Here is a 27,072-nt window from a genome sequence, read left to right on the forward strand (position 1 = left end):
AACAGAAAACTACGGTCGTACCATGGAGGATCAGATGTTAACCATGGATTATTAACAAGACAATTTCCGGTAGTACAACTTGCGGACTCGTCATTTATTTGTGGACTTTAAGGCGGTGTATGCCTCAGTCAAACGAAATGACCCATGGCAGATAACGTTAGAACGTGAGTTGCTGACGAAACTGAGCTAGTTCGTGCGACGCTAGATGCGTCAGAATAGCGGGTGAGACCTCAGCCGCTTTCGTGGTATTGGGTGCACTTTCTAACCTGATATTAAAACATTGCCTAGGAAGATGCAATACAAAGGGCCAACGTGGCCAAAGTAATGGGTGCATTATCGCGATATCTCATATGCTTCTTGCTTTTGCAAATGACGTCGATATCATCAGAATCAACCGCAGTACAGTGGAAAATGCCTTTAGGCTTTTTAAATGGGAAGCAGTGACATTGGGGCTTACCATTACCACCGCCAAAGCGAAGCGCATAGTGCGGGCACATGGCCAGAATGCCTAATGAAAGAGCAGCTAAACATCGGGATATCCGAAACTTCCCGATTTTAAACAACCTATTGAAGTTGAAATAATCTTCTTGGTTAACACCCCGCTGGAGTCCAGCGCCTCTGTGGTTCATAGGTACACGGTTACCAACGAGCCAAATGCCCTGGCGGGTGTTGTGGGTTCAAATCCGGTTATAATCTCAGATTATTGCTTGGTTCGACCCATGCACCTTCCAGCATTGGACAAAAGGTAGGAGTAACAACGACACCTTGTTATGCGGTGCTACCTATTACCCCCCCCCCCCCGCCCTTCCTTTCCACTCTTTCCCCACCATTCCCAAAAAAATCCTTCTTCATTACTTTCCCTTATCTTCATCAATTGTAGAACCATCGATTCAAAAAAATTTTTGGGAATATGCAGCTAGTTTAGCCGGTGGGACAAAATTGGTGAAAAACAAAGCGATATTTGAACCACATTCAGATCGTGCAAGAGTCACCTATATCACAGGGTGCCGTACTCACTGAATCAAATGGGATCTACCGAATTACGCCGAATATAACAGAATACCTAGAATGTATATTTTTTAAGACGTTCCTGTTTGAAGAATAATGAAGCCAGTTCTATGCACTTTCCACAAGTGAGATTGGCGGCTGACAGAACAGAAATTATACCGATGTGCGAAGGCAACACTTTCTTCTTTGTACCAGTTTAATGACATGCATAAATTAGCTGACGGTATGCTGTCGTTGAGCGTCATTCTCGCCATTCTGGAAAGCTGGATCCAACTATCAGACGGAAATGGCTCAACTTCATTATACCCCAGAATGTTCAGAATGAATTACAAAATGTGATTTGTTGAGATCGTTGAAATGAATCAAGTTGCGATGATCATTCAATAAAAATAAGTTTTATTGAATTTTTGAAAATTGTCTTTAAAATTTAACTAAAGTAAAGTTTCAGATACAACGTAAGCGACATCTCTTATGGAATTGTATACCAAAATGAAACGTTCTAATGATTACGTAACAAAACGAAGTTGTACCAACAATTTACTCTGAACGCTCCGCCTCGTCAGTATGTTGTTTGCTCTTATGTACTGATAATCGCATATAAATAATCGACAAAAATCTTACCTTTCGAACGTTTCTCTTCCGGTTGTGACGATGCCTTGAAAGGTACCTGCACCCGCATGCCAACAATCCGTTTTTTAGCTTGTTTCTCGTTTTTACAAACACGTTAATTAACACAAAACTTTACGAACAAATTGCGATCCTACTTTCACGGTACTCGAATGTCATTTTGTGCTGATTGTGGAAGCTATTCATTCAGAAAAATAACATCCGAAAAGCGCATGTGCACGACCGTGCACGGTCGTTGCATGGCGCAGTGCATGCAACAGATTTCCACGTGCTGGCTGGGTGGTGCTGTTCCGCGTGAAGCGCGCGTTTTCCGTTTCACACGAAATTGGTGAGTTTACTGTTCTTCTTTATCGATGCGCACCGTTGCTGGGTAAGATGGTGATTATGCTTTTCACCACTGATGCATTCCTTTTTTTGACAGCTGTTTGTTTTGGTTCTTCTTCGGAACAAGCTTGATAGCGGTGCGTTTCGCGCGGTGCTCACGTAATTTCGTGATTTTTTGGTCCGGCTTTAAATTTTACTGAATAAAACTCCTACAATAGAGGAGTTTGTGAATTAGATTTGTTTATACGGTTGGAATGGGAGGCGTTGATACCAGTAAGCGAAAACCACGACGAACACAAGGAACGGTTATCAACCAAACCCGCAACCGGTTTGCCTGGGCTGTGCTGGGACTGGGAGCCGCTAGTTTCGCCGTCTATTAGTAAGTTTTATTTTATGCTTTTAAAAACTTGTTAACCGAATATGTTATTTGATTTTAGTTCCATAATTAGTTACTACGGAGGACAGGAATTAAAGGAGCGATTTCTCAGAGATTTTCACGAGAAAACGCAAGCAGAAATCGATCGAAGTTATTTGATGCGCCGCAGTTTGCTTGCACCGAAACGGGGTGACTCAATTCGAGAGCTTCTAGAGGAGGAAAAGATCGATCGGAGCGAAAAGTAACAGGTGTAAAGACAGTATGTCTAGCAGAAGAAGCGGCAAAGTAAAATATGCCAAATTAAGGCTGCCTAAAACTTCATCTTCCGACAGTCTGTCTAAGTCGATTCCTTTGGATAATGGGTAAATAGTCGTAGATAGTTACTTGTAGCATTTTAATAAACGTAATTGAAACTAAAACTTAAATTTTTATTTCAGGGATATTCCGAAATGTCCCTCGAAAAACACAATAGAACAAATGGAGCAAGAAATCATAAATTTATCAGATGATAGCGAAGATGAAGAAATATGTAGTAGCAAAGAACCGATAATTAAACGAACACGACTTGACCAACCTTCAACGACAAAACCTTTAAGACTGCCAAAAATCCCTCCCGACAGAGGAGCGGGTATCGTCAGCAGATTCTTCAAAGCAACCGAAGATGATTTCGAACCTAGTCAGCGTGAGCCGGTGCAAAAGGCGAAAACAAAAGTCCAGCGAAAGTCTACTGCCGTTCGGAAACCGCGAGTCGCTCGGAAGCCTAAGAACCAATCCGACATTCGGCAGGTTTTTCAAAAATACCAAAACAACGAAGAACAGCTGCTGAGCAATTTGATGCTGGAACACACTGTCGCCGATCAGCTAGATCCGGAGCAGTTTCAGTTGGCTGTGGCTATGTCCCGATCGCTGACCGACCAGGGTGGATCTTCGCAACCGCAACCGAATGCGGATCTGTCCGGCGAGGAAGCAAAAGCTTCCGGCAGCTCTAGTTCGATTTCCTCCGAGGAACGGCGAATTCAGGGCATCCGAGCGACGCTCGAGCAGTACGGGTTTCGATGTAAAACTAGTTACAACGATTATGACTTGAATGTGATTTTCGGTGCTAATTCTGGTGTGAAAAATACCAGGAAGGGTCGATGGAGGCGACCAACTATGCTGGTTAGAAGGGACCGGGAGAGTTTGGTGGCTTTTATGAAACAGAAATCCGAGGAATTACTGAAGGAAGAATTGAATCAACCGCTGGCCGCTGTTGATGATTTGGACTGCAGTCTGAGAACTTACGGTAGCGACGTCTTCTGGATGAGTCAAAATCCAGAAGAGTGTGAGAAGGGTCTAGAGAACTACTATGTGGAGAGTTTAGTGCAAGTTAGTTCTGTAAAAGCATGTTATTTACTGAAGAACTGGGCCCTTGTGCCAGGGCGGGAACCATCACCGAACCGACACGTTCAAGTTGAAGAAAGTACGGAAATTGATATTCAACCTGTTGAGTTTGAAGGGTATGATTTGATTGAAGATCCAGAGGATTCACGACTCGATATGAACACAGTTTCAGAAGAATATCGCCAACAGTATAACAACGAAGTTCCTGTTCATGTGAGAACTTCAAAAAGTCCCCGGCGGAGCGTTTCACCGGACCTCTTTGCTTCGGATAGCGCCGGTGAAGAACAAGAAACGAATGCTGAAGTCCGGCCGCAAAGCAATACTTCAAAAGAGCTGGTTGTTCCGGAAAATGTGACTGAAATTGAAGAGCAAGTGAGTGATGAACAGTTTGTGACGGCCATTGAACCGGAAGATAGTGGTGAAGCGGATGAAGTAGTGCTGTGCACCAGTTCGGAGAACATATTCGATGATTCGGATCCGATTGTAGACTACGAAGTTTACACCAGTGATGAAGGTAACTGAATTTTTGTTTAATTTATATTCATTGCTTATTGTTTATTTTAAACAATTAATTTTCAGTTTATATTTCCAATATCTAATATCGAATATATCGAACAATAAATATTAAATTATATTAATTTTTGTAAATCGTTCATACAAGTTGTTGTTTTCTGCAAATCTTGATCTCCCCAAAAATTTTGACTCTAAAAACCATAGCAATGCACAGTGAGGATATTTTTGCAAAGAAGTCCTTTATTTCAATATCTCTAACAGCCGCCAACCTATGTATTCATTTTTTTTATTATTATTTAAAAGAAGTGCTCATGGCACGCGTTAGTTTTTGGCAGTTTTGGTCAAATGAAAGCCATTTTACCCAGCTTTTCTCCGAGTACAAAAATGTAATGATCGATTACTCTGGAACCTGCTGGGCTAAAACCGATCTTTTGTCGCCATAAGAGAGCTATTTTTATATGGATTCCGATGGAAGGGTTTTTACTTAGGGCATCGAAATCATGATTTGGCCAAAACTACTAATTACGGTGTGCTAACAGAGTAACCATCGGCTAATAGGTTGCGATGAAACCGTAACAATCCTGCTAGGTTATAGCAACTGCAATCACAACTTAATTTTTTCATTCTAATTCCACGTTTCATCCTGTTCGGAAAACCTACCTAGTTCCAATAGGTTATAAGCACCAGCGCTAAAGACCTAGCGAATGAATTTCTCTCTTTTTGTGGAGATGGAGAGAGTTATCTGAACTGGAAAAGCTATATTTCGATTTCAAGGCAGCAGGAGTTTTAGACGTCCAGCACGTGCGTAATGGAGCCGTTCCGGAGGCTGCGTTCAAAAGAGCCCAAATTAATTCGAAGAAAGAGATCTGAAGGCAAAATCTCCACTAGTGAGCTACAAGACAAAACTGTAGGGGACAACCGGCGTCTCTGGTTACATTTGGAAGAAACTAGCACCAACTCGTGGGAAAATGACACAAATGCAGAAAACTTGGACACTTGAAAAAAGACTGGTGTAGTGGTGCAGCCTGCGTTAAGACCAGTTCCGTGAGCATCATGACTGATGTTGAAAAAGACAAACGAAACAAAAGCTGGAAGATTTTCTTAAAGCTGGATTCGGGCTGCATTGACCATTTGGTCGATGTTAAATCAGACCGGATCGAGTCGCAAAATTTAAAAGAAATGAGTTAATGACAGCAAACGATCAAGAAATTTCTTAAGCTACACTTTACTCTAATCAAACTACATAAATGTTGCAAACAACCAGAGTTATGAGATGATTTCGAACGATTGATATTTATAAACCATACAGAGCAGCAAACTTTGGATGTGTTTTTCTCGAAATCAGAGTTTTGTCACTTGGTTTGGTCTGACTTTTGGTATGTGAAAATCAATTTTTTCATCTCTCAGTAGGCTGGCAAAAGAGGTGTGCGCCGGTCAGATTGTCGGCGGCGACGGCGCAGGAATCATCTTTATTCGGCGGCGGCGGCGTCGCCGGCGTGACGCCGTTCGTTAAGGTGCGTTTAGATTGGCAACATGTGGTATGCAATTTTTTCCAAACTGTTGCCCGATGTTTCCAAGCAACATAGCAACGTATAACAAATGTTCAGGTGGCAACAGAAGCAGCATTGAGTAACAACTAGCAGCATGTCGCATACCAAATGTTTCATTCCACATGTTGCCGAAAAATTGCCCAGTTTAAACGCACCTGTAGTATCGGCGTGCGTCGACGTGCGAGTATTTTACACCGTTAAATTACCGCATTTCGTATAAATTTAAGCAAAATTTCGATTTTATGCCATACATATGAACGTCCGATTGCTATAGATAGAATTTAAATTTCAGTTTTCTGCCTGTGTTTTTTTTTAAATTAAGGAATATTACATGCATTGCGTATAATAGACGGCATCTAAAACGGGTGAAATCAGCAATGTTGCAAATCGAGCGAGAAGTAAAGTATGCCCGGTCTCATGCGAGCGAGTATAAGCAGCATCCAGAGCTTACGCAGCTGAGGCAAGCGTACGATAAACAACCGCCGATGCTGCGGGCAAACATCCTGCTACCTATTTACTAGCGAGCGCACAGCCTCGAAGTGTCTTTCTGCACAACCCGCTCACAAAGCCAACAACTTGTGAGAAGCCAACAGCCCGTGCGGGCTAGCGGCATACTAGGATATATGGATACTTATTTTGCATTTTTTTTCTTTTTTGTTCACCTTACACCCTCACTTACACACGCGGATTAGACTGCGAGCTCTCGCAAGTGATCGGTGTCACCAGCTTGGATTACAATGACGAGCGAGAACGGCGACTGTGGCCGATAGCTAAATACATACTCGCAAAAACTTGTCGTAGTGCATGAAAAATTAAGAGCGAGAGTTCGTAGGAGATACCCATGCCGGCGTGTTCGTTAGAACTAAAACCCGCGTGTGAGAAAATTAGACCACACGAGTGCGGGCTTGCAACACTGGAAATCAGTATGGGGGTAAGACCGGCACCTAATTTTGCCACCAGTCAGTTTACAATCACGAAATGAAAAGCAATAATCAGTTCAGTTCCGAATATATGGCCAGAGTAATTTTCAGTAAATACGGAATATGAAAATGGACGCAATTTGAAATTAACCAAACGTATTATGTGACAGTACAAATCACACTAGAATTCAGAGAAAGGCACGATGAAAGTCAAATCATGCACTTGAGCCTCAATGACCGAATAAGTTCCGTATCCACCGACAAAGTGGCCAGTCATTTGACTTGAAGACGCATGATGGGTTATACGACCTCAAGGTACACCAAGATACAACAATTAGTTCTATCTACAATATAGCTGGGATAATAAGGAGGCTTATTCAATCATTTTCGGTGTCCGCAAGTTTCATCAATACCTCTACGGTCGCAAATTTATTTTAATAACTGATAATAAGCCGATTAGTCAGATATTTTCGGAATCTAAGGGACTTCCTACTATGTCTGCATTGCGAATGCAGCATTACGCAGCATTCTTACAAGCGTTTGATCACAAAATTCGTCATCGTCGATCATCGGATCACTTCAATGCAGATGCAATGTCTCGATTGCCCATATTTCGTTCCGATCCCGAATGTGAGATCGAGGAACCTGATGTTGTAGAGATTAATGCCATACAGACATTACCCCTGACAGTCGATGAATTGCGTTCTGCCACTTTTTCGGATTCTACTGTTCGGGAACTGTCACGAGCTTTGCGAACGGGCAAGTTAGTTGATGCTAGATTTCGTTTTGGTGTAAACCAGGACGAATTAAGTCTTCAGAAAGACTGTATTATGCGTGGTAATCGTGTGTATATACCACCTTCGCTTCGAATGAAAGTTCTAGATGAACTTCATTCAACGCATTTCGGGGGCTTCTAGAATCAAATCGCTCGCTCGAAGTTACTGTTGGTGGGAAGGCATAGATAGGGACATCGAGAACCTTATCAAGCATTGCGCTTCTTGTCAGGCCAACAGAGCTAATCCTCCAAAAGTTTCGATCCATTGCTGGGAAGCACCTTCAGAACCTTTCCAACGGGTTCATGCGGACTATGCGGGTCCATTCATGGGATTTTATTATTTGATACTGATTGACGCTTTTTCGAAATGGCCTGAGGTTCGCGTTGTCAAGAACGTGTCTACCGAGACTACGATCCGTGCGTGCAGGGAATTCTTTAGTACATATGGAATACCTTCAGTATTCGTGAGTGATAACGGTCTTCAATTCACTTCAGCAGATTTTGCAAAATTTTTGAAGATGAATGGAGTCGTTCATAAATTCAGTGCTCCGTATCATCCAGCCACTAATGGACAGGCTGAACGTTTCATTCAGATTATGAAATCGAACGTGAAATCGATGAATTGTAGTCGATCTGAGGTTCATAGTGAACTATGTAATATTCTCTTGTCATATGCGTGGTAGGATAATTCACCCGGCCACTGGATACTCTCCTTCGATGCTAGTTTTTGGTCGCCAGATCCGTTCACGGCTTGATCTCATGGTCCCTTAAGCGGAATCGAAAAGAAGCTAAGTACAATCTAAAATTAGAGAATTAATAATAGGTGCCAACGTTGCTGCACGAGAGTATGTTCACGAAAACAAGTGGGAATTCGGGATTATCAAAGAGCGTGTCGGTAAACTTCATTACAAAGTACAACTCAGTGATGGGCGGGTCTGGAAACGCCACATAGATCAACTGCGTAGCACAGGGGTACAGAGGTTGAGAGTTCTTTGACAGGCGCAACAATTTCACGCGGCGAAGAGATCGGTTGTCCAATTTTTCATGACGACATCGCAGTAAATACCAGCAGTCCCACGACCACTACTCAGGACGAAAACACCAATGCTTCTGTTGACGTAATCCCTACTCCCAGACCAAATACTCCTGTTTCCTCAGCGGACATTCAACCGCCTTTCTCGGGTGGTTTGGCGGACTCTGATGGATTTTCACGTTCAGTGGGTTTGCCAGCGGACCAAGGATTGCGACGATCAAGCCTCCGCAGAAGCTCAACGTTTAGCATATGGATGGAGTTTATTTTGCGGGGAAGAGCTGTCATATCCAAGCAGCGGTTTTGGCAGCACTGCGATTTGTTGCTATCTGTCATCCGAAACGCAACAATAATCATTTCCGCTCAGTATGAGCATTTTTATATTCCCAACACTTTTATATGAACAAACTTACTTCCTATTGTTCCTCAGAGCAATAAACACGCGGTTTTAAAATTGTCCGTAGTTTTCATTTACCGTTTCGTGGTTCCGTGTTTTGTTCCTGACTTGAGTTAGCCTGATTCCTAATAATGACAGCAAACGATCAACAAATTTCTAAAGCTACGTTTTACTCTAATCAAACTACATAAATGTTGCATACAACCAGAGTTATGAGATAATTTCGAACGATTGATAACAATAAACTATAGTTACTATATATATAGTTCGGCGGATAGAAAATCGGGAGCCAAATAAACGTCAAAAGCGGAGCCAAAAGCTTTTCAAAATCCAAAATGCAGGAGTAATGTTAAAAAAACACACTTTATTTTCATAGAACAAGTCATTTTCAACACCCGCCAGTGATTATTTTTCGTAAAAACCTGCACATTTCACCATAATTTCAAATTTAATTTCATAAATCAGGGATGCCAATTCGCCTGGTTTTCTATCCGCCGAACTATATATATAGTAACTATACAATAAACCATACAGAGCAGCAAACATTGGACATGTTTTTCTCGAAATCGGAGTTTTGTCAGTTGATTCGCTCTGACTAGATTTCTAAATTGAGAGATTGGCCATGGTAACTCAGTAGCTCGCGAGAACTTGTCATTATTAAACCAGCGACACACGTTTCACGTAATCAGTGAGTGTCGTTGGTTTAATGATGCGAGTTTTTGGGTGCCATGGTCAGTCTCCAAATTCAGAACTCTAGGCAAACCTCTAAACATCAGAGTAGCAAATGAGGGAAAAGCAACGATCAGTTCTTTCAGTAACAGAGGATTGCTGTTCAATATGAAGGACATTTTGTATGTTCATGTTCTGCGAGACGACTTGATATATGTGAAAAAGATGGTTACAGTTGGTATCAACGAGCTTTTTGGTAATTCCACTGTATTGGAAAAGATTGGTGAAATACCGGCGACTTGTCAGCTCAGAAAGTTTATACGAACTGGAACTGTCGTTGAATGGTTTCTTCGCAAATCTATGCGATTCCGAAATAGGACGGCTAGACCATATTGGCCATTATCGACTAGGCCATATAGGTCAACAAACACAGATCGGAAAACATGGCTTGAAAAAGGCCTGCAATAGGTTGTTGAAGATAAGACTAGAACCTTTCAATGTGACAAGGATAAAGGCCAGTCCGTCACTTCAGCGAATACATTCGGACATCGGTGGGTCAATAGAATCAGCAACACTGGATGGTTCTCGCTTCTCGTTACATTCTGTCTTTCATCGATGATTACACCCTACAGAGACTAGGGGAACTGTGGGTAAAATGAACAGGGGGGGTAAAATGAACAGGCAGCCAAATTACCAGTAAACCGAATAAAATCTGTTCCAGATCAATAGGTATCTTCTCCTAAAAGTATTTCAAGCTGTTTGAGACAATATGTGGTGATCATAAGCTGTCCAATGTGAAAAAAATGGAAAAAGTAAAAAATATTTGCAGAAATCTGACGCCGATGGTAATTTCCACTATTAGTAAATAAGCTATTTTGGCGAAACAAATTAAATTTCGACTATTGGTATCATTCAGTGTTGTTTGCTTATCACTATCCTGTGGATCTGTCGAAAATTCCAAATATTTTTATCAACTATTTGTTTATAATAAACACTTGAAAACAATTGGTGCTTTGGGGATAAAATGAACACCTCACTATGGGGGCAAAATGAACAGTGTGTATCATGATGTTTTACTTTCCATTTATCAGCAGCCACGAAATAATTGCAATTCAAGCAACAAAAATGATCGAGTCTCTCGAAAAATGACGGAAAATGACCGAGTGCTGGAAAATCCTGCGAGCTAAAAGACAAGCATTGTATGAACGTGGCGAAGATACATTATGTTAACTTTGTGGAGTCCCATTTTAATTCCAACAGCCCTGTTGAATACCTACGGCTTATGTAGAACAATGATAATGTAAAATAATGTTTAATTTATCCAAACTGCATGTTAACTTTAGTTTTCTATGACATGTTCATTTTGCCCTCACTGCATGTTCATTTTACCCACACGAAAAAAATCAGGCTCGAATGTGACGCTTTCGAAAGAATGGAAATTTTCATGACAAATAGTCCTTTTTTAAACATTGTTATATATTGCTTCGTGGAATATGAATCCAGCTTTCAATTCATATAGTGCGATCAGCATTTGGTTGGTTCCTGGGGGAAAAAATGACGAAATTGCTAAGGGTGTTCATTTTCCCCCCAGTTCCCCTATATAGATTACAGAGGCGACAAGGCGCTCAAAATCCGCTAAATTTTGAATTATAGCGGTGAGTTACCTTTATTTATAATGGTACTCTCCGCTTTGATTCAAAATGTAGCGGATTTAGAGTGCCTTGTCGCCTCTGTAATCTACAATCTCTGTATTCCACCCATTTTGCGATGATGGGAATCTCTTCTAGTAGTGCATGCAACTCGTAGTTCATACGCCTACGCCATTCTTCGTTATCCGTACAGCCAAAAATAGTCCGCAACACCTTTCGTTCAAATCCGGCAAGTGCACGCATGTGTTCCGTAAGCAAAGTTATTGTGTGAAGCCCATAGCGGACTACCGGACACACGTAGATCATTTCGATTTCCAGCTTGAATGCGTCGTTGGATCTCCTTACTCGTATTATTGTCGGCGGTGACCAGAGACCCCAAATATACGAACTCATCAACCACTTCCAGTTCGTCGTCGTCAGTAGTCACTGTCCGTGGGAGGCAAACGTTACTTTCTCGGGAGCCTCTTCCTACCATATATTTGGTTTTCAACGCATCAATTTGTAACCCTATCCTCCTAGTCTCCGTTTTTAGTCTGGCGTAGATTACCTCCGCCGTCCCACGGTTTCTAGTAATGATGTCGAGGTCATCGGCAAAGGCTAGGAGTTGGCTACTCTTACTGAAGATCGTTCCCCTCGTTTCGATGCCCGCTCGCCGGATCACACTTTCAATAGCGATATTGAATAACATACAGGACAGTCCATCCCCTTGCCGTAACCCTCTGCGCGATTCGAAAGGGCTTGAGAGTGTCCCCGAAACGCGCACGTAGCACATCACTCGTTCCAGAGTAGCTTTGATCAGCCGCGTCAGTTTGTCTGGAAACCCGTACTCGTACATTATCTGCCATAGCTGTTCTCGTTCAACTGTATCATATGCTACCCTGAAATCCACGAAAATATGATGCGTGGACACGTTGTACTCTCGACATTTCTGGAGGGTTTATCGGAGAGTAAAAAATTTGATCCGTAGTAGCACGGGCCCTCATAAAGCCCGCCTGATACTGCCCTTCGAATTCTCTTGCTATTGAGGATAGACGACGCAAAAAAATCTGGCAGAGAACCATGCAGGCGGCGTTAACCAACAATCTAGCCGGTCGCCCTTTTTGTAGATGGGACAGACTACACGTTCCATCCACTCCTCCGGTAGTTTCTCCTCCTTCCAAATCCTAGAAATTATCAAATGAAGCACCGTTGCTAGCGGTTCTTGGCCATTTTTGAGAAGCTTTGCCGGGAGTCGGTCCTTCCCAGCGGTTCTATTATTCTTCAGCTGACGAATTTCTCGCCGGATCGATTCGAGATCGGGAACAGGTACGCTGTTGTCGTTTGTAGGCACTCCGAAGTTAACTTCCATTGCGTCTCCTGCTGCTATATCGCCGTTGAGATGCTCATCGGAAGCACCCTTACGGTCTCTGTCCTCCTTCTGGCGCTTTTTCCTCCTCAGGACCGTGGTCAAATCATTCCGCGCTCATCGATACTTGGCCAAATTCTCTCTCGTGGATATGCTTAGATAGTTTTTCCAAGCTCTTTTTTTCCTCTCTATCGCTTGTTGGCATTCCCCGTCAAACCAATCCTTTCGTGCACCCGAAGTCTCCACTCCTAGCACCGCGGTTGCGGCCTCCATCAGTGTTCGAGGGTCGAAGCATCTGGCTCCACAGAGGAAGGCAGAGCTTCATCCAGTACGCGCGCGTGGTGTTCGGCAACAGGCGGGTTATTTAGCTGCCGAACGTTTAACCGAGGAGGACGGCTTTGTCACGAGGTATAAACCGTCGATAGTTTTGAGCGCACGTGCACTGCTACTAGGTAATGGTCCGAGTCGATATCCGCACCCCGTAGGGAGCGTACGTTGGTGATGTTCGGGAACAACCGGCCCTCGATGAGAATATGGTCGATTTGGTTCGAAGTTCGTTGGTCAGGTGATCTCCAGGTGGTTTTGTGGATATCTTTGTGAGGAAAGAAGGTGCTTCTGACCACCAAGCCTCGGGAAGCTGCAAAGTTGATGCATCGCTGGCCGTTATCGTTCGTGTCGGTGTGCAGGCTACGGGGCCCGATCATCGGTCTTTACATTGCTTCCCTGCCGACCTGGGTGTTCATATCCCCGATGACGATCTTGATGTCCCGTCGTGAGCAGCTGTCGTACGTTGCCTCCAGCTGATAATGGATATAAATTCTTGTGAAAACTTTCTTCGGATATCTAAAGATTGAACATACCTCAGCAGCATTTTGAGATATAGAGTTAAAGGACTTTTTTCTAGAAAAAATCCACATCGTGCAATGCTTTGGTTGCTAAACGTTCCGCTGTTGGAACTTGGTCCTACTGGTTTTCGACAGACGTTAGGGTGGGGGATAATTGCAGGACTAGTGCGACGATCCTATTGACTCTTACAGTATCTCCTAGCCGAGATTCGAAACTAAGCCTTAAAATAATTTAAAATAATTTTTGGTAAGTTGTTTAACAAATGACGATATATCAAAACAGTTCAACTGCTGACGTTTAAAATTAAAACCAGATTGCTGCGATGTCAGATATCAAAAAATCAATAGAATAATAAAACAAAAGAGTTTGTTTTGTATCCGTTTCTTTTTCATTCTATTGTTTTGTCGTCAGCGAAGATAACCACTGCTGGACCAATCAACAGCTGTTCCAGTAGACCAAGTCCACCAGCCTTAGAAGCAAATCCGGGCTCACCCACGGAAGTCTGCAAAGCAGTTCCTGACGCAGTCACGGTGATTACTTTAAGTTCGAGTGAAAACAGCAATCAGAATATGGACCAACCAGGCGATAGGGATAACAACAGAAACGTTACCGCGGCTGATGCAGTGTTTCCTTCCCCTAATAAAGATCTCTCGTTTCACGCACTAGCAATCAAAGATAAGCTTAGTCGCATTTCGTTTAACGATGTAGAAACAATTGATCTTGAAGATGATGCCGAAGGCACTGCAGAAACCGTTGCGAAGACTAATCTGTCGTCGGAAGCAAGCAGTGCGTCGCTGTGTTCCAACCAAGATGATCCGGACGATGTGCTGGTCATATCAGACGACGAAGTGAACTACTCTATTCGTCACGATTATTCAGCAATTTGCAATGATTCAAACCAACAGGACAAATTAGAGGAAGACAATCCAACGACCTCCAACCAACAAGTGGATCCCTCAAAAAATGAAGACTTAAATAGCACTAAAGTGTATTTTAACACAGACGAACTTTCTAAGCATGTATCACAACCGGAACTTAACGTCGAAGCTTCCTGTTTAATATCTTCAGATGAAGAAATTGTAGATACAGTAAAATCAAAACCAGCCAAGGCGGACAATACGATCGCATTTCTAGACAATTTAATCGATAAATACAATTTACCAACTAATCAGACTGAAAACTGTGATAAATCGCATGAAACTGGGTTGTACAGCTATCTGGAACATTACGAGATACCCGATTTTGCCAGTGATGACCAATCGAATGAAGCCGCACAATTGGAACCAACTGCGCAAAAGTCACCAAACGCCAAGCAGACTGAAAATCTAGACGAAGAGATTGAACAAATTTTGAGTCAAGCGAAGCAAACCTGTACTCAACTGGCAGGACGTCGAAGCACCGAAGAACAGAATCGAGGAAACCCTCTCAAACGTACCATTTCCGATTCGGCTCTCCTAGAGCCGAGAAAAAAGAAAGCAACACCCACGAGGAAGGATTCATTTCATGCTAGGTTCAAATCACTGACGAAGGAACCGGAGCCGGGTCCGGGTGAATTTGAAATTCGCCTGGACAACGTCAGTCCGCGACCGGATTACGACGGGATGACGTCACCGGTGCTGCATCGGGAGCTTTTCCGCTATGGACTGAAGCTGCTGAGCCGACCGAAAGCGGTGAAAATGTTGAACCACATCTACGCTCAGCTGCATCCGGTGGTGGAAATCTACCGGGTGGATGAGGAGGTGATGAGTCAAAAACGTTGGGAGGAAATTTCGGACCGACAGCAGCAGCAGGTGACCGAGGTGACCGAGCAGGACGGTTCGGATTCGAATGGATTGATGCCGTTCGTTCCGGAAATGGAAGGAGAGGAATACATTTTGCCTGTCAAACCGAGGAAAAAGGTATGTAACTCAATTTCATTGCAGTTTTTTATTAGAATTTCTACTATTATTGCCAAATTTATGGGATAAGATGACAATTATGACCTGTTTGTATAATAATCGAAAGTTCTTTTGGAGTTTCTTAGTAGAATTTTAAATATGAGTAAAAGTAATGGAACAAATTCTTTTACTCATGCTTGCTATTGTATAAGTTTCCCAATCGGGTGAATTTTTAATCCGCAAAAGCATTTTTTCTTATGATATTTTAGATAAAGCCTGTTTTATCTGTTGATACGAAAGTCAGAAGATTTTGAGAAGATATGAAAAATGGATTGAATGTGCAATTAAGTTCCTACTTAGTGAACCTCAGCCATCAAGCGATCCAACCTTTTCGTGGTACGAACTGGGCTACGGCTAACGAATTGGAAGATCGAGTATCCGTCTCCGGTTGGACTGCTGGTTGACATTGAAAGGAGTTTTTGGATTCTGCCAAAATTCTGGTATTGTTCGGGACTTAAACAGTAGCTTGCTCTGATTGGCACCGTCAAATATTCAAGCGATAAATTCGGATCGGAACAATCGGTAAAGACTCTGGTGACGTGAAAAGTTATACCGCTAAAAAAACTAGGACCAATAAGCATTGTTTGCGCGTTGGCGAAGGTTTTTGAGAAGCTTGCAAAATTCCAGAATCCGGAAGTATAGCGTAGAATTAGCAACCCAGAGGCTCATGGCGACGCAACTTAGCCGGCAACATCCGGGCTGGTGAAAGCCATGGCGGGTAACCGTTGTCAGTGGAGATCTCTGGTTTTATCCTTCTGTTCTGCCGGACCGGCGGACATGGATTCATGCCTAAGTAAAAATAACGAAGTGTCAAGTTGGTTTCCGTACAGGACAGATCATTAAAATAGCAGTTCTAAGTGTATGATGAGTGGAGCCATTGTTGGTAAGAAAGGGGCTTTCGAAGCCTTTCGATACCATTCCGCATAGGAAATTACTAACCAAGCTGAATTCGCCGTTCAACTGTTCTTCTGTTGCCGCAAACCTAAAAGAATCGTACCTGAGTGCAGAAGAAGAAAGACTTTGTTTGTGGTGATCCGATGTTTCTTTACTATTCTGCTACCATATTAATCATCTATCGTCGGCGTTGAAGTATTGCTCGGTTCCGATTTACACCGATGACGTGCAACTCTATTTCGGTCGACTTAGTCTTTGTGAGCGGAAGTTAGTCAGAATTATGAATGCTGATCTAGAACGTGTTGCGGATTGGTCACAACGGAATAAACTCCGGCACTTGTTCTGGATGGTCGGAGTATCGAATGGCCAGAAAGGGCCAGCAACCAGGGATTTAGTTGGGTAAATCTACGCTACCCTCCGAGCACTGAACTTCTGCACCGACTGCCATCGAGCTGACGCTATTCAAATCTTGGATTCTGCCACATTTCCTTCGCGTTGCTCCACATCCGCCCCAGCGTCAGCTCTCGTGGCTCTCGAGCTCTCGAGTCGTCAGTGACCCGTGGTTGCCAATTGCAAAACCTTGTGGTACCAGCCAACAACACTGCATGTTACGCACTAAAGGACTATCGGAGGAGTGAAAGGATGGTCCTTATTTACAACGGCGGCGACAAGCTGGACTAAGGGAACCATCGTGCGATCACTATCCTGAATACCGCCTACGAAGTAATTTCCCCAAGTCATGTTCCATTGATTATCGCCACCAGTCAATAGATTCTTGGGAAGCTACTAAATCGGTCTTAAGTAGGGGTGGTCGACAATGTACCAAATCTTTACGTTGGGGTAGATCGTCCTGAGGTGTCACGAATCCCGAGTTCCCAAGCATAGGCTCTTCATGGACTTCAAAGCTGCTTATGATAGTATAAAGCGATATCAGATATGAACAATTTTAGATGAAAATGGCTTTTCGAGAAAACTGACTAGACTTGTCATAGAGCTATGATGGATGGAAGTCAGTGCTGTGTGTGAATTCCAAGCGAACTGTTGGACGTAGGACCCGTTAAAGTATCTGCTCTTCAACAGCTTGTATAAAACGCAGTGTAATTATCGTGGTACTCAGTAGTGAGAAGGCGGCTAAAGCTTGACGGATACGCTGTGCAGGGCATATTGTTAGAATGCCGGAAAACTACCCTGTAAAAATAGTTTTTGCATCAGTAAGATGAAAAGGGGTGTAGATAAGACTAGAATGAAGTAAGGAAGTTGCCTCTTTTTTTACTCAGTTGGTACGAGAAGCGAGACGTCCACCAACAGCAGAGGTACTTTCCAGTATTTGTTGTATGATTCAACTGTTTGCAATTTAGGCTGCTGATAACAGAGAGGCATACAGCGTGTCAAATATTATCTGCGAATAAAAAGCTAGACAAAAGAAATCTGGCGAAAGTCACCCGATATTTCGTTCCCCTTGTCAAACAACGTTGTATTCAATTGCTTGCAACCTAAACGCTTTAACGGCTGAATGTTGGAATTCTTTCAACGGTCAATTCCAAAATCCTGTATGTCCCCGACAAAGAGCCTCGAATCACTGGCGCATTAAAACCATTAAAAACATTAGCAATGGTATCAACTGAAGTTTTTTTTTACTTCGACTGTAATTTGGAAGCTATACTTGAACAGTTTGTAGGGTCATCGGGTAAAACCTTGAATGACACTTCGATTAGTTCTGCTTGGACGCTGCTGCTTGCGTAAACAAAGTAAAGAATCTTATCGTTTGTATTACAAATCTGCAGCAGAATACTAGCGATCATGTTTGCAGTGAAAGCAAACTTTCGCTTAAAGAATGCATTCGAATGAATCTACATCGAGCTGATAGGACCAGTTACCAGAGGCGAATGGTAGTCACCAAAGTCAAAGCCAAACGTTAAATCGTCGGACGGTGCTTTAACCATGATTTGCTACATGCAGTTGGAATGCGCAATATTGAGCCTTCGGTAGATTCCTCACACTTAGATACATTTGATCAGGAGGGAAAGCTTGACAGCGGCTTATTCGAGCGTGTCACACCCATCTAGCCGTTTGGGAGGATTTCAGATACATTTCTTTACAGCGATGATCGTTCCATCTACTCTTGGTTAGTGGAGTGGTCACGTAACTACGATTTAGTATTCTAAAGCCACGTTTCGGCGATTAAGATTACAGTCGCTAGAAACTGGCGCATTCCTGGGTGTTCTAGTAATAGACAACTAGTGCTGCATTTCTCCAAAAGCAATTAGAATGTAGATAGGAACTGTCGGAAGAAAAGAATGGAAGACTAGACAGTTAACCAGTTAAGAACTAACAGCAAAAACAACAAAAATTGAAAAAAGTACGGCAATGTGGCGGAATAGTCGAAGGAAAACTTGACAAAAATTTATTCAAATTCGATAGTATAACTAATAGAAAATTGAAAAATAAACATAATCGAGACCAAGAAAGGATTAAAAAATGAGTAAATTTGAGGTGCTCTTTTATACATGCAAAGGAACAAGCTTGCAATTGCAATAAACAATGTTCAATCTAAATAATAGATGACAATGTTGGCACGGTGATACCTACCTAGTTTTTCAAAAGCATGACACCCCACTTTCTTTGTAGTTCTGGACACGCCAATGATGGTGATGACTGAAACTAAAATAAAGCGTTTTTATTTTTTAGTGGAGTACCTAAATGGGTTTCCAAGCATAAAAATAACTCACATATCAGTTCCGTTTATCGCCGTTTCGTACGCATTTGTTTGTCCGGTTAATGCATGTCTTTTAAGTTATCGACTGTGATTGAGTTGTCATGTAGTGAATTCGTGTGTTTATCGCAACTATGTCTGGAGCTAGATACTATCCAAACCTACACGGTACTAATGAAAACTTAGAAAATGTTTTTTTGCGGATTTTACTGTTATCAGTAGGGGATTTTCTTGGACATCGCCTGTTTTTTCCTATTCTCCAATAGTAATGAAAACTTTACGATATATTTTGTTTGTGTACCGGGGATGTTTTTAAAATGCCTAATAGGAACAAACAAAAATTGATTCAAATCACTTAACTTATTTGGTGTGCTTTGCTTAGGTTAAAATAAATGTAAATTAGTCACACAAGATGGTGATTAACCGTTTTACTCTTATCTCGGCAACATTGTACGATGCATTGCATACAAACAATATTGAGTTACTCCAAATCTTAGTAACTTGTTTACTGTTTTGATTTGATTGGTTTACTTTTGCTAGCAAGTTTGTTTACATTCGATGGTGTCAATAATAGTTTCGAGGATCGTGTGAATCCATTAACTGTAGGGAGGCCCTAACAACACTAAGGTGTTTAATGAACTTTTTCCAGGTATGCCTTTTCTATGCCTTGTCTGTCACCACTAGTATAACCAGACATAAACAAAAGGTGGGGCATCCGACCTTTCAGGAGAATGTTTTGGTCTGAAAAATCAAGTAATCGTAGAATGGCGAATCTATTACAGTAGACTCTCGGACAAGTTAATCGATTGGGGATTGGGTCGATTAACTTTTCCGAATGATTAACTTTTCCGAGTAGTCATTAAGAAAAGGATGAATATAGAAGAGAAATATAGTAGAAATATATTTTAATATATATTATCAATGAATGGTTATAACAATGAGTTTAAGCAGGTTTAAAATAATGTCTTAGACTAGTTTGCTTTTTTTTCTTTTATAGTATAATCCTTGACAATATTCGCTCGCATTTCCAAAAGATAGGCTATTTGGCTCGCATCATTGGTGATTTTGTGCCAATTTATTAAATTACTAGTTGACCCGACAAACTTCGTATTGCCACAAATTAACCTGTGTTGTACATAAATCATGAATCTCGGATGATCTTTGTCACAATCTCGAGTTTTGCAAGCCCCCCAGTGGAAGGCGCTTCCGACGGCGGGTCACCGGCAACACTCGCGACCGTCTCGTCCTGAATGATCTAGTGTTACTATAGATAGTTTTTGTGGTTTTGTATTGACTAATGTTTTATGGAAGAGTCTCGAATTTCTCGAGTTCGATTAGTTTTTGAGTTTCGCAAAAATTTCTGTTTTATTTGTATGAGTCCATATCCCCCTACCACAGGGGTGAGAGGTCTCTAACTATCGTAAAATAAATTCAAGACTCCAAAATCTCCCACATGCCAAATTTGGTTCCATTTGATTGATTAGTTCTCGAGATAAGAGGAAATTTGCATTTCATTTGTATGGAAGCCCATCCTCTTAAAGAGGAGATGGGCCATAGAAAAAAATCTTGCGTCCAAAACCACTTACATGTCAAATTTGGTTCCATTTGCTTGATTAGTTCTCGAGTTATGAGGAAATTTGTTTTTCATTTGTATAGGAGCCTCCCCCCCCTCTTAAAGTGGGGAAATCCATAGAAAATATACCATAGAAAACATTCTTGCCTACAAAAACACCCACATGGTAAATTTGGTTCCATTTGCTTGATTAGTTCTAGAGTTATGAGGAAATTTGTATTTCGTTTGTATGAGAGCCCACCCTCTTAAAGTGGGGAGGGGTCCTTTTCACCATAGAAAATATTCTTGCCCTCAAAAACTTTCACATGCCAAATTTTGTTCCATTTGCTTGATTAGTTCTTCAGTTATGAGGAAATTTGAATTTCATTTGTATAGGATCCCCCCTTCCTAAAATGGGGAGGGGTCCCAATTCATCATAGAAAAAAATTTTGTCTCCAAAAACACCCACGTGCCAAATTTTGTTCCATTTGCTAGATTAGTTCTCGAGTTATGAGCAAATTTGTATTTCGTTTGTATAGGAGCCCCCCCTCTTAAAGTGGGGAGGGGTCCTTATTCACCATAGAAAATATTTTTGCCCTCAAAAACTTTCACATGCCAAATTTTGTTCCATTTGCTTGATTAGTTCTTCAGTTATGAGGAAATTTGTATTTCATTTGTATAGGATCCCCCCCTCCTAAAACGGGGAGGGGTCCCAATTCATCATAGAAAAAATTTTTGCCTCCAGTAACCTCCACATGCCAAATTTGGTTTTATTTGCTTGATTAGTTCTCGAGTTATGAGGAAATTTGAATTTCATTTGTATAGGAGCCCCCCCCTCCTAAAGTGGGTAGGGGTTCTAATTCACCATAGAAAATATTCATGCCCTAGAAAACTCACATGCCAAATTTGGTTCCATTTGCTTGATTAGTTCTCGAGTTATGAGGAAATTTGTATTTCGTTTGTATAGGAGCCCCCCCTCTTAAAGTGGGGAGGGGTCCTTATTCACCATAGAAAATATTCTTGCCCTCAAAAACTTTCACATGCCAAATTTTGTTCCATTTGCTTAATTACTTCTCGAGTAATGAGGAAAATTGTGTTTCTTTGGTACAGGAGCACCCCCTCTTAAAGTGAGAAGGGGTCCTAATGTACTATAGAAAATATTCTTGCCCTAGAAAACTTTCACCTGCCAAATTTGGTTTCATTTGCCTGATTAGTTCTCGAGTTATGAGGAAATTTGTATGGAAGCCCCCCCCCCCTTTTAAAGAGGAGTGGAATTATAATTCCCCTTATAAAGAGGAGAGGGATCTCAATTTACCATAGAATAAATTCTTGTCACCGAAAACACCCACATGCCAAATTTTGTTCTATTTGCTTGATTAGTTGTCGAGTTATACAGAAATTTGTGTTTCATTTGTATGGGAGCCCCCCCTCTTAGTGGGGGGAGGGGTTTCTAACCATCACTAAAACCTTTCCTGGTCCCAAAAAACCTCTAGATGCATACTTTCATGCCGATTGGTTCAGTAGTTTTCGATTCTATAAGGAACATACAGACAGACAGACAGAAATCCTTCTTTATAGGTATAGATTAACACTTTGAATGGCCTCAGTGTAAGTCACCCAGAGTCATGCCTAATTTGCTCCTAATTTGCTAATTTGCAAGCTCAAATTTGACTTTCAATTGGAATTAAATTAGACTTGACATTGGACATTCAGTTAGACTTGAATTTGGACTTGGACACGAAATCAGACTCGAAAATTTACTTGAAATTAGGATCGGCATATTTAGTCTTACTCTCTTGCACGTTTTACATCTTTTTGTTCCTTGTTTCTTTTTTCCAGTCCCGTTGTCCCACTTTTTGTTCCGTTTTTGCTACTTTTCTTGGTTTTTGTTATCATTTCTATTGTTCCTCTTTTCCTCATGTGTCTTCTTTTTTTCTGGGCCATGCTTATTGTTTCATTGCTCCTTTTTTTCGTTTTATGGACCATTTTTTCTTATTTTCAGTCCTGTGTTTCTGCTTGTTTTTCTCTCTTGTTTTGTAATTTTTTCTCCGTTATCCACCTTTTCTCTTCCCTTTTTCCGTCTCCGGGCTTCGTGTTTTTCTAACTTTTTTATCTCTTTTCCTTCTTGTTTTTCTTCTTTGTCTATTCCGTTTTTCGGTGCATCTACTGTGTTTTCTTTTTCTCTGTTACGTTTATTCTGGTTTTGGTACCCTTTTATCTATTTGCTCTCTGGTTGTTTCTTTATCTCTCTTTTTTTGTCTTTCTCTCCATTTTTACGTTTTTTGGCATATTTTTCCTTTTTTTCTTTTCTTCTTTTTTGTTCATTTACCCATCCCATTCCCATTGTTCTTTCCTATTTTGTCGCGTTTTCTGGCACGTTTTTTTCTATTTTTGTCGTTTTTCCCTCATTTTCTTTCTAGTTTTTTTATTTGCCAACTGTATCCTCTTTCTCTTTTTTTCTGTACCGTTTTTCGTCTTTTTTGTCAGTGATTTTCCCCTTGTTTTTTTTTCGTTTTTCCTCTTTTCCGGTCTCGTTTGTTGTTTTGTCTCTCATAAACTTCTTTTCTATTTTTTTTGTTTTCATCTTATCCGTTATTATGTCCTTCCTCTTATCATGTCCTGCTTTTCTTCCTTTTCTGTCATGTTCTGTTTTTCATTTTTCTGTTCATTGCGTTTTTATTTTCTTTCTACATTTTCCTCTTTCTGTTCTCGTTTCTCAATTTTTATGCTCCCGTCTTTTGCTCGTTTACTTTTACTCTTTTGCTATCTTGTTTTTTCCACTTCCAAACTGAACAGAAACAGTTTTTTCGCATTTTCGGACCAATTTGTTCTCATTTTCTCTATAGTTCTTCCTTGTTTTCTCGCATTTTTCTTATTTTCTCTTCGGTTCTCCCTCTTTTTTGGTCCAATCTTCTCTTTTTTGTCTCGTTCTCATTTTTCCATTTTTCGCTCATTTTACGGACCCATGTTCTGACCCCTTTTTGTTATGATTTTGTTTTCGTTTTTTTTCTAGCCAGTTTTACTTCTTTTCCGCTCTTACGTTTTCTCTTTTTTCTATCCTGTTTGTTCAGTGTTTGTCACGTTTTCCCCCGGTGCCCTTTTCCGTTTTTATTCTCCAGGAGCAGCAGGAGACGGACCCGTCGGTAATCCATCTGTGAATATTTACCTACATTTAAATTAGAAACTCCCTCCCATGGGTAGGTGGTTTGACGCGTACTTCGGCTAAACGACCTAGAAATTCTTAGTTCCGCATGTAGAATGTTTATAGTTTAAGTTGGATATATGTGTAGTATGTAGTATTGCATAATTTAGCTTTATGTGTAGCATGTGTCTCGTAAAGCGGAATGGAGCGAAATCGAACGGATTTGATTTTAAATTCAATCCGTTTGGGCCGAAGCACCGGGAGGGCTTACTCAGTTCCCTAGATGAATTGCTGGTATGCATAGAAATTTCTCTAGAAAACTGAAACCAAATCCTACCCACCATTCATGAGATTTTGACTTACTCATGAAAATTAAAATTTATCGCTAGTTAGAACGAACGAGTGTTCAAAAATGATGTGATGTCTTTATTTGCGTAATCGAGACATTTTCTATGAGATTGCCATAGAATTTGTGGCTGTTATGCGATTATGGACAGCACAGCACTGAAAAATATACACACACGTACATGTATACATGTGTATGCATGTATGAGTGTGCATGGGTGCATAGGTACGAATGAATATATGTTTGAGTGTTCTATGATGAGTCGGAAATTCTTCTTATACCTATGCTGCCAAATTACAATTATTAATGGGCAGGAAGTTATAGTCAGTAGCTGTGTTTCCTGTGTCAGTTTCTTATGCTATTACTATTATTACTAATATTGCTATCGTTGCTGTTACTGTCACCTCTATTGTATTGTTTTGGATGTAATTATAATTTTTTTTTTCTTATTTCCCTCCTTTATTAGAATGATTTGCATGTCTTGTGACTAACCGCGTTAACGGTATTCAACTAACAACATAAAATGATCATGAATGACGCTGTTTGTCTCCCAAGGGCCCTCCTAATGCTGATGAGCCTCTGTCGGAGAGTCCATCAAGTCGAACGGTGGCAACTCACCGGCGGCCTGCTCCTCTCCATTCTTGCGGCTGTCGTCGCGGTCGGACTTAGTGGATCTCTCGAAAAGCTTTATAGCCTCGATATATATTTTGTTCTGTCCATTGCCCAATGCTGGCAGACTTCAACTGAAATTCCATTTCTAACTAAATCTTTTTAGAGTTAAAACTTCTTCAAGTAAAAACAGGTATTCGATTCTTTGGCTGATTCAAGCGATATCGAAGGGCTGTCCTCAATCATTTCCACCTCCTAAAATGGGGTCATAGTACATAATATATGGCCGTGGTATGAGGATTTTTTTTCGATTCAATACCATCCTCACAGAATTATCAACGTCGTTAACATCTTATTAAGTCTTGCTTAAGTGACAGCTTGCACTTAAGACCTAACACGGCATATATACATATCTCCAAGTGAAGTTCTTTTTGATCCACCTCATCCCTTCTTAGTTACAGAATCATTTCAATTGACCACGGTCTGAAGAGCATACCGACAAATCGGTTGACTACCGCTACAAATATGCAATTAATGCCACCGGGAATAATACGAGCGAGTACCAGTCCCCATTATATCGCATCTGCTCTATTTTTCGGAAGTTCAAGTAGTTTTTCGATAGTTCTGAGCGATAATATTGCTCTTGAATAATATTCCGCACAAAATATTCGAAAATTTACGCCATCAGCTACAATACTGCAAAGATGGTAGATAAAGAGGCGGCTGTGGCTTTTAATGAGCATAGGTTGTTGAACAGCGCTGGGTCAATCGTGATGACATGGGTATTTGGGAGATGAGTAGCGTCCAGCCTAGCGAGTAGTTAGTCGGTAGTAGCATAAGTGATGGACAGACATAGAATTCTCGTGATATTACTAACTTGAAAATTACAATTAGCATGCGACTAAAAACTCTCTTTTCTTTTCTTTTCTCCCTTTTCTGCCTGATCTCTATCGCTTTTTCTCACGGCAACAACAATGTTGTCGTGAGGGGGGGCAAGAGACCAGCCACAGATGACCACACTGGTGACAACGATGGATGAGGACGCCGTGATGCCATGAATGAACAAGTTGTAAGAAAGGTTCGAGCAAGACGAGGAAACAAACAAAGGAAGGAGAAAACAAGATAAGTACAAGCCATCTTATGCTATATTGACCAAGCACACAATTATATCAAGCCAAGTTCTGTCACTCTTCTTCCGCCCATTAATCCATAATCACCAACACATTATGGAGCTAGCGTAATCCGCACGGATTCTTTTAACATTATCACAACCACCTTATCTCAGCCCTGGACAGACTTGGCTCTAACTGCCCCACCTTGTGCTGCAAACAGAAACAGAAACATTTAAATTAGAAACTGTTTGCTTTGAATCAGAAAAAACCGAGCTTTTCAAGAATAACAAAAATTGTTTTTATAAAAATTTTATCAATAAAAGATTAAGAAATTGACAACCAAAAATAATATTTCAAAAGAATTTCATGTGACAGAACATAAATTTCCGGCTTTCTTTGGAATTTCCTACTATCACTTGACTTTTAATTGGATCTAAATCAAATTGGACTTGAAACTGGAACTATTTTTACGCAATTAATATACTTTTCTAAAAAATAGTGGCAGATTAAATTCAAAACTGCGGACTTCTGTTCTAGATTAGAGAAACTATTTTGTTGTTATAAAATTTTAAAAAGAAGGTGGGGCGCGTACCACAGCCTGTGCGCACCACTGTCTGTCACTACGCTTTGATTGTTCATGTGGCCACGTGGATGGATCGCCAGCTAGCTACTGTAGAGAGTTTTTATCTTTTTGATTTTACTGGATATACATATTATGCGCGGTCATGACGAAAGAATTTTGGATAACGGGAGGCAGTAGTTTAGTGAGTAAAACATTCGGATAACAACAACCAAAAGAGCGTAGCTGCGAGCCCCACCCGCCATTACACAACCTGATATATTTCTGGTCTATATCGACATTTTTCAGTTCATCCAATTAATCATTCTTCGTATCAGATACTTCCTCCTTCGGTTTATGGGTGCATTATTGTCAGGAACCACCCCATGCTGATAATTTAATACAATACTGATAACGAAAATTCGCTGGAATTTCGCTGGGATACAACGTTGATATTTTTTCCATCCGCAGACTTTCTGGTGTGCAGTTCCGCTGAATATTGCCTTCTACAACATGGTCGCGGCAAACCGGAAGCTTCGGCAGCAAATCCTCTGCTATCAACCCATTGATTTGGATGCGGTTTACGGCCACCTGAAGGAGATCGGCCTACGTTACGAAACGAATGTAAGTAACCAACTTTTTAAAAATTGGCAGCAAAAACTAATAGCTAATAACAGATTTGTTATTTTTCCAGGATTTGATAGCCTTCCTGGACAAACGATGTATAACCTTTCGGACGGCGCAGGGCAGTGGAAGCCGAACCAAACAAAAAACCAGCTGAGCAATTGTCGTTTTTTTT

The 27,072-nt window shown here is 41.2% G+C and overlaps 2 protein-coding genes across 2 annotated transcripts; both read left to right on the forward strand.

Moving 5' to 3' along the window:
• Window positions 1–2,100: 2,100 nt before the first annotated feature.
• LOC128737892 (uncharacterized) lies at window positions 2,101–2,743 on the forward strand. The gene is made up of 2 exons (XM_053832638.1): window positions 2,101–2,338; window positions 2,397–2,743. The coding sequence occupies exons 1-2, from the start codon at window positions 2,214–2,216 to the stop codon at window positions 2,578–2,580; spliced, it is 309 nt and encodes a 102-aa protein (XP_053688613.1). The 5' UTR covers window positions 2,101–2,213; the 3' UTR covers window positions 2,581–2,743.
• Window positions 2,744–2,779: 36 nt separating this feature from the next.
• On the forward strand, window positions 2,780–27,072 carry LOC128734714 (structure-specific endonuclease subunit SLX4). Its single transcript, XM_053829029.1, has 4 exons — window positions 2,780–4,229; window positions 13,821–15,307; window positions 26,745–26,897; window positions 26,968–27,072. The coding sequence occupies exons 1-4, from the start codon at window positions 2,813–2,815 to the stop codon at window positions 27,052–27,054; spliced, it is 3,144 nt and encodes a 1,047-aa protein (XP_053685004.1). The 5' UTR covers window positions 2,780–2,812; the 3' UTR covers window positions 27,055–27,072.

Source organism: Sabethes cyaneus, chromosome 2 (assembly GCF_943734655.1).
Source record: "Sabethes cyaneus chromosome 2, idSabCyanKW18_F2, whole genome shotgun sequence".
Taxonomy (NCBI): Eukaryota; Metazoa; Arthropoda; class Insecta; order Diptera; family Culicidae; genus Sabethes; species Sabethes cyaneus.